General features: G+C 38.3%; 1 protein-coding gene across 11 annotated transcripts in view; it reads right to left on the bottom strand.

Annotated features, from left to right (window-relative positions):
* LOC136436808 (neurobeachin-like) overlaps nt 1–14,104 on the bottom strand; it is a 159,315-nt gene that overhangs the window by 129,814 nt on the left and 15,397 nt on the right. For 8 of the 11 annotated variants that reach the window (XM_066431140.1, XM_066431145.1, XM_066431142.1 and 5 more), the window contains exons 2-3: nt 4,752–4,856; nt 274–415 (exon numbers count right to left, since the gene is read on the bottom strand). In XM_066431140.1, coding sequence (XP_066287237.1) covers nt 274–415; nt 4,752–4,856 — 247 coding nt within the window. The remainder of the gene's footprint in view (nt 1–273; nt 416–4,751; nt 4,857–14,104) is intronic. The other 3 variants (XM_066431141.1, XM_066431150.1, XM_066431151.1) reach the window with 1 other exon arrangement.

Here is a 14,104-nt window from a genome sequence, read left to right as displayed (position 1 = left end):
GCTCCCAATTCTAGCAAGCAGAAATAATGAATATGCAGCAAAGTATCATGATACTGCTTTTCACACCAGTGTTTCATCTGGAATAGAATTTTGTTTCAAAAACAGAAACATTGATTTAAGTAGGACAAGCTTCCCCCTGCATCTTTGATGTGCACGATGATTGTAATCAAATTTTTAAACACAAAGGCTGAGTTCTAACTCCACTGAAAGTTGGCTTTCTTCAACAAGATTCTGCAGAAAATGACAAAAGAGCAGAGGAACTTGTCTACGTACAGAACTTGTCCTCACCTGCTATCATGTCGTCGGTGCTGGGCAGCTTCTGCAGGATCTTCTCAATGAGATGGACCTCCGTGCAGGCCTGCAGGTTACGGGTGCTCTTCCTCAGGATGGCGTTAAACATGCTCCAGATCTCAGCCTGCGAAGGGGCACCGCAGGTCACATCAAGTAAGTATTGTAAGTAATTTAGGAGCTGGAGAACTCATTTGCTATTTGTTATTAGTGTGTTTTAAAGCTACTACCCAAAAGGACATGGCAAGATGGAGGATCAAATTTACACAAGACACATGTCCAGGCATATGCAATGCCATGACATTTAAGAGTGGGAGGTTTGATATTATGATTACACACTTGTTTGAGAAATCAGTCAGAACATGGCCCGTATGTCTATTCTTAAACTACATAATTATTATACTTTTTGGTTTGCATGTGAAAGTTGCTATTCTACAACTTTTACATTTCCTGTATTCATCACTTTTCCAGATGAATAAACATGATAAATGATTAGGGTAAATCTAGTCAATGGCATATATCCACAATTCTTACATGAAACATTTAGAAATCAGTTGGTATTCTGGTCTTTGTTATCTTGATGCCAAAGAGTGGTGGCAAGTTGTGATAGTAGTCGGTAACTATCATCAGATCTATTTGTTAAGGTTGTACTTTGTAAACAGTCATCAACTGCACAATCGTTAAAACCACTACTGACTTACAACGTAATGACAAGACTGAAACAATCAGAGCACCATGTCACATGACCTTACAGATTCAAGACATGATTAACATGACAATATGAATGTACACAAAGAAAAGAAGATTCTGAAGAAGGGGGTAAGGAAGCAGACTGAAGCATTTTGTATTTCTGGAGACAAGAAATAGCTTAGAGTGTACACAGAGTTCTAAAGTCATAGAACAGAAGTGCTCTTTATGGACATGGATGATAAAAACATTTGTTATAGCATAAAAACCCCTTCAAATGGTTAAGTCTAGAATAAAGTATCTCGAAAGTATTCAACAGATCAGTTACTGGCAAAAGGCTCAGTTTGGGCCGGATATATAAAAAAATATTCTGAAAACATCAGACTGTCATTCATTTCAAAATCAAAGTTTGTCTTTCCATGCCTCAAACATGAAATCTCATTTTCATCAATCCCCCATACCCAGTCCATCAAAATTTCATATTCCACAACAGATTGATATTGGGTTATGAATGACTGATTCAGGCACAGAGTGGGATAGAAGATGGTTGCTGGAAACAGGTGCTGGAAACAGGTGAAGGCAGTTAGAAACAGCTGCTTGAAGCAGGTGCTGAAAGCAGGTGAAGGTGGTTAGAAACAGGTGCTGGAGACAAGTGCCAAGGTTCAGGTGCAGAGTCCAGAGACGGGACACAGCAGGTGGGGTGGTCAGTGGCGATGGAGACAACGTCTGCTGTATACGTACCTGCTGACATGTGGAATGAGCAGCAAAGAAAGAATGGAAGCAAGTATGGTTGACTGTCATTACATGTACATATATACATGTGTGTCAAGGTTTATCAAGAAATCATAAGAAACAGTAAAATTTACCAGTCTTTGTGACTGACTCTGACATGATGCAAATTAATAATAATAATAATAATATTCTACGGATAAAAAAAAGTCTGAACACCTGTTTTAAACCTACTTAGCTTTTAACTTGTAAAAAATATGATAATGAAGTTTGAAAATCGTGATGAGTGAGATTATTTCTTAGGAGGACATTGGCTCTCCCTGTCTTTAGATGTTAGAGAATAAACTGAAAAACAAATGCTTTAATGCTGATGGCAATTGTACGATATGAATGAAAGGACTAGGAAGGATTGAGGGTGTGAAAATGCACAAATTCCTCTAGAAACTGAGAAAAAGATGCATGAACTAAAATTAAGAGAGGCTGAGAAATAAAAATGTGAAAAATATCTAAAAACTTGCAAACTAAGCTCACATTCTAAGAATATTAAAGACATTCCCAAAGATCTCATTCTACAATCCTTCCTTCAACATACATGTAATTGCCAGCTTGTGTAATGTTGAAGAAAGAACATCACTAAACTTTCTCCATGCCTCAGTCTCGAATTTGCCTTTCAATTTGCTCCAGATGTGAACACAACCTTTCAAGCATGTTTGTGAATATTAGTCCTCCAGGTCCAGGAAACGAGGAATAAAATTATAATTGAATCTTTAACACTGGATTACCTTTGTTTTCAGACGTTTTGACTGTCCACCTGACACTTTTCGTCAGTGAAGGAAATAACGTTTACTTAATAAAAACTTACGGAACATTGCGACAACATTCTACAAGAGAAGAATTGAGCTCCTTTGAAGCTTCACAGAAACACAATATTATTAATAACAGATGGCTAGATATACCTAATTCATGACCTTCTGTGAGCAATGAAATCATTGTAGATACTGAAACTCAGCGGGTCATATAGAATTAGGATTGGCAGCAGATGGCTCTTCTAAATAAGTTCATTGACAGTCTGCTGCTCATCCTCAACCCTTTTATCAATCATCAAAACCTTCTAACTCTTTGTTTATCTGACAGTAACTAGCTGACATAAATCACAAGATTGCTTTCCGTTTTTTTACAGCTTCCTAGTTGTGAAAACCTTGTGACTTTCATGTTGAGTGCAGCTGACTAAAACATATAGCAGAACCCAAGGTCAATGTACTGTATAATGACTGAAGATCTACATAAGAGGACACGTATGAAGACGGGCAAAATGTTTCTGGTGAACTGCGTCAGTACAAGAGGAAAATTTAGCTCCTGCCTACTGGGCTGGAAGACATGTACATGTAAGAAAACAGTTACTCAAGCAGCTGGATAGATTTTGGAAATGGTCAGATGTTTCAGGTGGCATCCACTGCCTTTCATCAGTGACTGGACGATATTTGTAGATCACCAGGTTTCAATTTAAACCCAAAACTATGAACAAGGCTGGAAGATGTTTTGAACTGGAAGATATTTTTACAACAGATAAATTTTGGTCTAAATAAGCCATTTACAATAGTGACAGATTACAAGCAAGGTCATTCCTAATTCCTACCACTTGCCATGGTATAATGGCCACTCCCTAACCCCTACCACCTCCAAATGTACAGTGTTCAATCCCTAATCTTTACCAGCTCCATTCATATAATGGTCAAAATGGTCACACCTTAACCCCTACCAGCACCAAATGTGCGGTGGCCATTCCCTAATTTGGTGACATACTAGCTCCCTCTATATAATGGACGTTCCCTCTTCCCTACCAATTCCAACTATACGATGAAGAGTTCTTAATTCCCCTACCAGCTAGAAAACATCTTCCTCATCACCAGCACAAGAGAGCAGCCTTGCCTCTCTATTGATTAACTGAAGGTCAGACGAATCCTTGGGATGTGCCCTTTCACATTCCACTGCACATCGGGGCATTGAGCGGCATCTAGGAATCAGAACTGGAACATTCAGCAAATTGATGGAACTTGGCAGGATTCCGTAGTGTCCCATTTCTGGGAGGATAAGTGCTGAGAGAGGCTCAGCTGTGATGGGACGTTATTTGCTTCATTGTATGAGGCCTGTACCAAGGGCAAAATCTGTAACCCAAATGCCCCCATTTTGCAAAGTAAGACCATTTTATCTGTGACTGGAAGGGCATAGATGTAATCAAAGATCTTGATACATCAAGGTTCATGACATGTTTCAAAGGCATTCAATTACATCTCCCAATGATATACATTTGAGGGCTGCATTTGTCAGAATTGAGGAACAAAAGAGCCTATTTGGCTGTCTACTGGCCCAAATGACATTGACCCTCCTCTCCCCAAAAAAGCTGTCAATCTAATATCCACCCAGCCATAGCCTACAGCACGGCGATGGAGAACGTCCCCTATGCTATACTGTACATCCTGAAATGATGTTCAAATAAGCCGAGAAAGCCTGGAGTTAAACCTGTCAGCATCTATTGTTTCTGATACATCTTATACTGTGGTGACCTGAATACACAGAAAGGCAAACATAAGTAACTGTAATAAAATGTGACAACCATTCTGGCAAAAGAAAACCTATCTATATTTAGTTACGATTCTTTTGCAGGCAAAATATTGAATGACATAAAAGTAGCAGATATATAGAGTAGATTATTGAGAGATTAAGCCTGTTGTTGACAGTGATTTCTTTCCAGGCTGGAGAGTAATGTTTTCTTACAGTTTTCATAAACATTATGATTACAGTAAAGTAAATAACCTTCAAAGAGAATCCTATGGTTTACATAGAAAACAAATTATGTCTCAAAGTACGAATATCATTCTGAAACAAATAGTGGAACTTCTTCATTTTGTCTGTTCACAACTACAACCTTGGGGCCATCCCTAGGTTTATGTCTACTTCAATGTCTACAAAGCATCTTACTACATTTATGACACTGACAGTGTCGGCCATCTTGTTTCCAGAAGAGTTACCCAGAATGCTCGGCCTACCTGCAGTGTGGTGGAACAGTTATCCAGCAGTTCCAACATGTGCAGGATGCTGTCAGGCTCCTTGATGATGAAGTTCACCTCAAGGTCAAACTTCCCTCCCACCAACTGTAACATACAACAGGAATGTTAACAGTTAAGTACTGATGTACAGTTCAGACATATAGTATCATGTAATCACATGGTAATATAATAAGAATGTCATAATCCAGGCATGTTTTTCATCACTAATCTTCGGTCTTCACCTAGGTTTGACGCAAATTTCACAAGCATGCAATACAACCTACGGATCACTTGTTCTGTAACCAATACTTGTATATGTGCAAACTGCTAGTAATCTCGTTTTTACGAGGCTAAGCAGAAAGAAAAAAAAAAGAACAGCAATGCAACTTCCAGTTCAGCACCAAGGACAGATGCATCAATGTCCTTTTCAACACAGGGTGCTCTATAAACTGTGTAGAATAGCAGAAATCAGAATACAAGTCTATGGACCTAGACATGCAGCTGTATTATATGTACCTGTGATGAAATGAACAGCACACTGCATCAGGAAAATGCAAGTCAGAGGGTTTTATTCTGGCATTGTATTAACATAATGTTCACCATCATGTGGAGTAATACCCTTTCAAGACACCCATTCCATGCCTTCCTATTCTCCCACATGTCAGTAATGTATATTGCCCTCAGATATCAGTGCCTCCATTAAAGAAAGAGTCCGCCCTTAGGGCTCCCCGTCCTTTTTTGTCTGGGAATGGGAAATCCCCTCGGGACAACAGTAAATGAAAACAGCGCAGGAAGTGGAACTGGAAACACCCTTAAGTGTCTGAAAGACAAGTTATCACCTTGTGGTCTTAAGAAAAGCCATTATGAACTTCAGCAATGTCTATAAAGGTAACAACAAATGGGTTGTTAGGTTTCACCTCAGGCAACGGTTGGTAAAAGACTTTCTGTTCTGCTGATATCAAGAAAACAATGGTAAACAATCCAAGAGAACTTCTTGTTGCCCTTGTTCCAAACATTATGAAGTACATGTTTATCTTAATCTTCTCCCTGCTGCTTACCCCCCCCCCCCATAAACAATAGAGAATTCGAAGCTACCGGGCTTCTTCAGTGTGATAAAGGTTTAAGATACTGTACCACCTACTCACATGATACATATATTCAGGGGATCATTTTCATCTGTACAAACACACATACATGTTTACCTGATGACATTTACATAATGGCACTGTAAAATGCAGTATGCAGTCGCAGTGGTCTCCTGTGATATACTGTCCTTAGAATTAGATTCCTATTTAAAGCATGAAATAAAGGTCTATTGTTCTGTCTATTGTTCTGTGTACAGGAATATATGCTAAAGCATGGCCAGGGTAATCCCTCTGCTGCCTAATCGCATATGTAATTTGTAAACATGTGTGCCCAATACAAATTTGATGCCAAAAAGCAACTAAAATGAGGAAGAAGATGAAATTGAAAATTAAGACATGTTTGCATTTACATATAGAAAAAATCACAGCTAAGATGCTTCAAAGGATGAATCTTTAAGTGACAATAAGTATGTAAAAGGAACGTGGTACAACTTTCTTAGTTGGTGGATTTGGGGCATTTATAAGAAGATTGATTTTAATTTATTACAAGAGCAAGAAGCTTCTAGAAGGGGTTAAGCGGATGTATCATTAAACCATGATAATAATTGGCTGCTACAAACCAGCTATACCATTAACAATGACATGTAGATAGAGTTTGCGTAATTGGCCACATATATCAAAGCCATATTCTGTCTGACCAGAGATCATTCCAGCTTCTGAAGCTTGAAGCCACTGTGAGCCAAAACTGAACCCAAGAATAATACCAGGTCACCAGAGGTCAATCCTACAAAATGGGACACCTGCTACACAGCAGTGGGCGGAGCCTGGGGAATCCTACTGTGATTGACAGGTCATGACATTGGCCAAGACTATTAATCTCCAAGCAGATGTTGTTTTTTAGGCTTTTTCTACTTCATTCCAGTGGTCTTATTCATCTATTTATTCATTCATCTTTAAGGTGGTCCCTTTAGTTAAACTTAATTCAAAGAGAAATGCAATCCTGTAGGTAAAGAAAAATGCAGGCCACTAGAATGAGACATAAAAAGCCTTTAAAAAAACATGTCAAACATTGAGGTGGACCTTACATCTGCTTGGAGATTAGACGATTAGACCTTTGGATCAAGAGCACAAACTGCACCATGCCACACATGTAGGTGCCCTTCTCTCACCAGTCATTGGCTGAATTATGATTTGACTTAAGCTATTATGAATGACTGACAGCTGCATGCTTGCCTCCAGTGAAATCGTCTCTTCTTCTTCTTATAGTACGAGTAGAAAGCAAAACACATCTGTTTAAGAAAATTGAAGGTGGCAGGTGAACATGGTTAACTCACTAATAGGCTCCAATTAGAATCACCAAACACGTCAAGTGGTACAGTACCAGCTGCCTCCAAAGTGTGGCAGTACATGTGCTGTCAAGATGGGTTTTCATTCAGAGAAGAAGGGGGAAATAAACGTGGAGCTACCCGTACAACATAGGAATCAAAATCCATACTGGCATGGGCGACCAGACACAAGTGGGGAGGGATCCAGACGGATATGAAAGAAAGAAGACTAATCAAAGTCAACTAAAGTCTATCTCAAGAAGCTCATTGAAATAAACTTCAGGCATATTACATACACGTACGTAAAGCTCCGAGCCTATGGAACGTATGGCTAGGCCTCATATTAATGGTATACTCGGCCTAGAACTGAAACGTTAAACCATTGACTCCAGCAGTTATATATTCCCAGCTTTCTTGTCTTCATGGTTGAGTGCTACAGAAACAATATAAAGCCCATATGTGGTAGGAATCCTACAGAGAAATACTGGGAGATCTGCCAGCTTAGTAGACCGTGCAGAGTTAGCGAATGAAACGGAAGCTTGGATCAAGTGCCTAAGCTTGAAATTGCATACATGTAACGTTACCATTAGAGAAGATCTCTCCGCTACTATTTGTTACAGGTACAGTCTGTACATGTAGGATGTAAGTGCTGTACCGTGAAATGCCTACATTTTTGCCGGTGATAAAATACCGGTAGAAGAAATCTTATTTGCGCCACTGAATATCTTCCACCATGTTTGCTTCCACCACACTGAATGCAACATGTTCTGTATATACTGGTCCCTCTTGGAAATTAACTTTTATAAGTTGAAGGAGCAACCCAGTTATCTTGAGATGAAATGATTAGATAAATAAAACAGCGAGAAATTATCACAGCTAGAAAAACTTTGAATTAGGATCACCACCATTTTTTTCTGTTCCTTACATTGTGGTTATTATGATATAACTGAACTCATCTTTAAAAACATTGCATGTTTAGTTTAACAATAACCTATCCATATTTCTAATCTCTTTGAGACTGATGTTAGTCAGTTTAACCTTCTCCTTGCTACGTACTACAACATTCACTAATATTGTATTGGTTTACAGCTTAACTCGTCATTCTGAATGTTAAACGATGGTTTCCTTCCTTGTATACAACAAGAGATTTTCTGCATGAGGAGTAGTGAAATTGGCTGGATCACTGGGGTGTGTAATCTATGTATACCTATTGACCATGGTTCCTCAACACTGGAATCTCCAAGGGCACAGGCTTATATGGAAAGGAAGCAATTATGGAAGCTATATCCTGGTCCAGTTAGTAGGTGATACTTGAGATTCCACACAAATCCATCAGACCAAAATGTTTCCAGAGATATGGCCTTGTAAACTTAGGGCTTTAGGTATTGATTGGTATAAAATTTGCATCTAAAGTTTAGCTCTCCCTCATAATACCACTCTTCTGAAACTGTGCATCTACTGCAAATTATGGCTGTGTTGTATAACAGGGCTCGAAATTCATTTTTGGAAAAAGGTGCACTGGTGCACCCAACCAAAAAAAAATTGGGTGCACAGAAAACGTTTGGGTGCACTATGTAAAATAAAGCTGAATGTCAGCAAAACATAAGTTTGACGCTATAACTTAAATAAGTATACTGCCTCTCTTTAAGAACTTCAATCTGTAATTCTATCCAGATTTCAAATTTCAACCAAGCAACACATCTAATTAAGTACAACAAAAGGTTATATTGCTTTTTCTGATACTTACATTTCAAGAATATTCTGTATACAAGAGAACCGTTACCCAACAGAGTGCAAAAGAGGACAAAAATATCTAGGTGCACCAGTGCACCCACAGTCAAAAATTAGGTGCACAGCTCCAATTTTGGGTGCACACTGGTGCACATGCACCCACTATTTGGAGCCCTGTATAATCTTGCTCACAGCTTGACCTCACACATGCACAGTTCAAAGCATAAACTGGCATGTATTCATATCAATCATATTGAAATAATGCATGTTGGTTATGAAAAGTCACTCACCTGGTACCTTTGCAATTTGCCTCTCTAGTTATTGTCATTTAGCTTCAATGAACAAATACCAGAGTAGGAATATACAGGAATACTAGTACCCATATGATAAATTGCCACATTTATTAAATGTTACAGAAATAAGATGAAAATAGAGAACAATATTCCTCCATAAGCCTATGAGTGAAGTGTATCTTTATCTGTATCAATCAGCCAATATAAACACCATTAAGTGTAAATTACACTGTGCCATAACAGCTTTGCAAGCATCCATTGGTTGCTGATTATATCTAAATTTACAGATTGTCTTTAATGAGCTCAGCATATTTTGTATAGGGAATAAACGTAGCTTGCTTCAAGCTGTCACAACATACATGTCAGTTTTGCGCACTCAATGGGCATATTGATAGGTACACCATTGGCACTGCCATACACCCCTGCAGTTCAGTGTCAGTGGTTCATTCCAACCTTCCCAACTAAAATTACATCAACGATTCAGACATATAAAAAAACATACTGAACCTCAATATGAACCACCATGTTATGATCTGGCAACGGCCCAATTATGCAGTGTGAATATCTATAACTGCTTTGCGTTACTGACAGCTGGTGTCACAGTTATCATTGAGAATGGAAACCTCCCTCTCCATAAATTAATGAAAGCAAATCTATTGGAAAGTATCTTTTTCGACAAGTTATACAAAAATGTAGGTAGCTTTTAAGTGGTTGCAGGTATCATGGATTTATATGCTTTGTAAACAATGGATATGACAGGGACTATGCTATATCATGATATTTTCTTTTACATGTACATACATAATATATATTTATTTAATATGTCTCTTGGAATTTTTCTTTTCTTTTCTTATCTGCACTATCATAGTTTTCAAAACTATTAATTGCAATTCCAATTTTGTCTGGAAGTTGTAGGTGGCATGTGGCCATTTTATTTATAAAGACGGTGTTTTAACATCTTAAAAACATACATTAAATTAATATCATATCCTACATATCATGTTTCTCTGCCAAATTTACAAAGAAGTGGACAAACGTTACAGAGGGTGGGCACCCTCTAGCCACTTTCAATTACAGTCTACAGGCTACCAAAGTCCTGCAGGATTCCTGCAATAGTACCAAACAACACATGAAGCAATGATGGCTTCACTCTTTACCCTTCTGTCCTGTCCATTCACATTCCTTACACTGCTGTTAAGTTTATTGATTTTCGAGGAGGCCAACTCAGCTCGGACACTGAGGCCAGACAATATGTAATACTAAATCCTGGTAACTTCAAGAGTGGATTAAGGTAAGACTGATGAAAACATGGGGTCGGCCTAATTAATCCAAGGAATTGGGACGTAGGTCTCCTGACTTGGTGGTGAGGTATGCATGCTTTAGGGCATCTTATTGGTTCAGACATCGGAGGCCGAAGTCAATGGTCTCAAGCGGGTGGGACCGTAGGGGTTGTGAACCAGACAAATTAATCTCGTCTGCAAGCCTGTGTAATGGTTAATTAATGCAGGTTTTAAGTGCTGACGGTAAGCGGTTGTTCCAGAAAAGCACTATAACTAGATCTTACTTTTTTATACTCCTTATTAAATAAGTCCTTCCCTACGTACGTTATACCAAAAACTACAGAAATCTTTTAAGATATGATTCGCCAGTGAAAATATATTGTTTTCACAGCAATCATAGTCACATAAAATAACTTAGCAAACATAAACTACAGTAGAATGCCAATTTTGACATTTGTTTTATTTTGTCAAAAATGACAATCTTCTATAGATAACTGACAGTACCAGGTCATGTTGATAAGAAAACACACACGATAATCTGGAAAACGTTTTTTCCATGAACAAAGGTTAAGCAATTTGCTTGTCACTCCCAAATTGCTATAATCCAGTCTCATCAACTTAAAACATTTTACAGTAAAATACAGACACAATTACAGTATGCACCATGTTCTACAATGTACATTAATAAAACAACAATGTTTCTAAGAATAATAGCTCTCATATTTCACCCACCTCATTATGTGTCACAATACATATTTCATAGCAATAAAAAGACATCCCTACAAGGAATCAGGTTGCAGTTCTACAAGCACTTCATCATTAGCATACAGAAGGATTTACAGAGTACAAACCTTTCATCTTTCATGACAAACGTTCTTATTACCAGAAACTTTGAGAGAAGACGAAAAGATATTCATCAAGTAACAAGCCACTGTATCTCAACGTTTGAACAAATAATAGGTTCCCGTATATGACATACATCTAACCAAAAGAGTGTTGTTTGACTTTGTGCCAGACCCTTCAAACAATTGTGAACAATGAATGTAATATCAAGCATATTGGATGGCGTTTGAAATGGTCGACCCAGGTGGAAATAACCTTTTCAATCATGAGCAAGACATTCTGTTATCAACAATGATACTACATGTATATATGAGAATTGCTATAGAACTATCTACCTTCCTGGGACTTTGTTTGATTGTCATTTTACTTAGCAAACTATTCACTTTGATTTGTTGGCAAGTTTTCTTTATTGCAAGCAACTATAACACAATAAGACAACCATGCCGGAATACTGTAAATGCTGAAACGTTCGCGGCGGTTTTATGTTCGCGGTTTTCGCGGTGACCGTTTCGCCGCGAACTTAAAACCACCGCGAACATTTTTGTCCAATACTGTAGCTGTATGTCACTATAGCACTGACGCGAACCTAAAACAGCCGCGAACACTCCATTTTCGCCTTAGCGCGAAATAAAAACCACGCGAACTTAAATGCATCTACAGTAAATAGTAAACTTTAATACTGCTTTCCAGTAAGTCTTTTTGATTCACATTTCGAAATTCATTTCTTTCATACGACACTGATGGTATTGCACCAAACCTCTTGCCAATTCAGAACTGTCAAAAATCATTGCAAGTCAGAGCACAACTTTGAAACAGTTCCAAAATTTGAATTATCCATCATGCTGGCTTCTTGTTGGCAGCTCAGCCAACTTCACAGGCAAGTGTTATAGTCGGCAGCAATTATCAAGTTTGACAGCCCATTATCTTATCAGGGTGTCCGTGGCATGATAGGACCACGCTTGTCGCTCACTGTCACAAGGTACATTTGTTCCCACAGAACATCTTGTGACTAAATCTCCAGAGATGAAAATCAAGGACAGGGCTCGAAATACCACTGTCTTGCATGTGCAAGTTTGTGCATATAAAATTGGAGCCGTGTATGTGAGTTCAAGAAGATCTGCACTGGTGCAAGTTACCACCAGTAGAAATGTATCCCCTTTTACTCTCATACATTTTCCCTTATGTACCCCTCTGAACTTTTATTCAATCCGTTTTTGCAAGTTTGGGACACACTTTAGTGCCCCTGAACCAAGCAATTTAATCAATTGCCTGCCATAATGGAAAGTAGAGGCATCATACTTTCCCAAAATATGCAAATGTTTGTGCGAGTAATTTCTTTTTGGTGCAAGTGATTTTTTTTTCATCTGCACCAGTGCAAGTTGACTTGAGAGACATGCTGCCCGTTTTGACTCTACTCGGTTTCTAGCTTGACTTATTGGGCCTGTAGGGGATAGCTGAATGCAGGATTGTTGGATTACAATCCGGAGGAATTCATATAGAATTGGTTGTTACCATCTATATTCATGCAGAATACATAGTATTATTGAATATTTTACTGTAAAACATGAAGGAAAATAAAACATATGATAACTCATAGGAGTTATTTGATACTGACAAAACACACCCAATCTTTTCAAGTGATTAAGAGAAAGCAGCTACTTTCTTTCCACTCTGTTAAGTGCATGATTGATAGCTGCTTACAGTGTATCCGGTTATCACTTCTTACAATCTACTGTCTAGACAGAGAAGCATAAAATATGGCCATGGGTCCTGCCACGTTGTGGACAGAAAGTCATTCAGTATTCTGGACATAGAGCCTAATAAATTCCTTGATGAAACTATCATTCATCATAAATTTTGTGGGGGGTTCCTTTATCTACAGTTGGCATTCAGAGTAAGAGTAGAAAATCTTAACAAAAACTGAGGTTTTCTTTGGTTATTGGAAATCCAAACATAAATCATATGTATTCAGAATAAGTTCCCCAAAATTCTGCCTTTCAAACAAGTTTTGATGTATGGCTCAATTTCAACACTGCGCTGTGAATGATCAATTGTCTGAGTGTGTTTTTACATTCTACGTCTTGACAGAAGACCTAGAAGAACTGAAAGGAACGGAAAGCTAAGAACACCTTTTGATTCAGCACCAAGGAAAGACCACACATCAATTCTAGCCGGGCTTTCAATAACAGTTTACTGGTTACAGCTAGGTCAGATTAACCCTTTACTGTCATACAAGACAAATTATAGGCCAGAAACACAGAAAAAGAAGACTAGCACTCAGAGCATACAGTATACACAACACTGCCTATGCTTTTACATGTTTGGTCTATGTCATATGAATGGATATCATTGTGATACACAAATTCATCTGATGTCCTGAATTTAGTTCTTATCCTAATACAATTTAAGAGACACATACATTGTGTTCCATTGTAGGGCTCACTTGTATCCTATGTCTAGACAGAAAGGGATTACAGACATGCTTTCACTACATGAAGATATCAGCGCGTTCAGCACCAAGGACAGGTCAAGGTGCTTGCAAAGGTCTTGATTTTTCAATCTCTACTTCATGACATGCGGGAGAGTAACACTGATGACATTGCATGGAAATATTGAGTTTCAGAGCTACAAATAGGATTCGGCCATTTGTACATAAATGATCACATAATACTACAATAACCGAAGGAAATCTCTTTACACCACTACAAGTCAATCTTTATCCTTTAACATTACGGCTGACACGTTATTTACAGCAAGTGTCAAACACAAGTAATAATCTCCACGGAGGAAAAGGCC

The sequence above is a fragment of the Branchiostoma lanceolatum genome, chromosome 6 (assembly GCF_035083965.1).
Source record: "Branchiostoma lanceolatum isolate klBraLanc5 chromosome 6, klBraLanc5.hap2, whole genome shotgun sequence".
Taxonomy (NCBI): domain Eukaryota; kingdom Metazoa; phylum Chordata; class Leptocardii; order Amphioxiformes; family Branchiostomatidae; genus Branchiostoma; species Branchiostoma lanceolatum.
The sequence above is the reverse complement of the archived record's forward strand: the minus strand, read 5'-3'. Positions and strand labels throughout refer to the sequence as shown.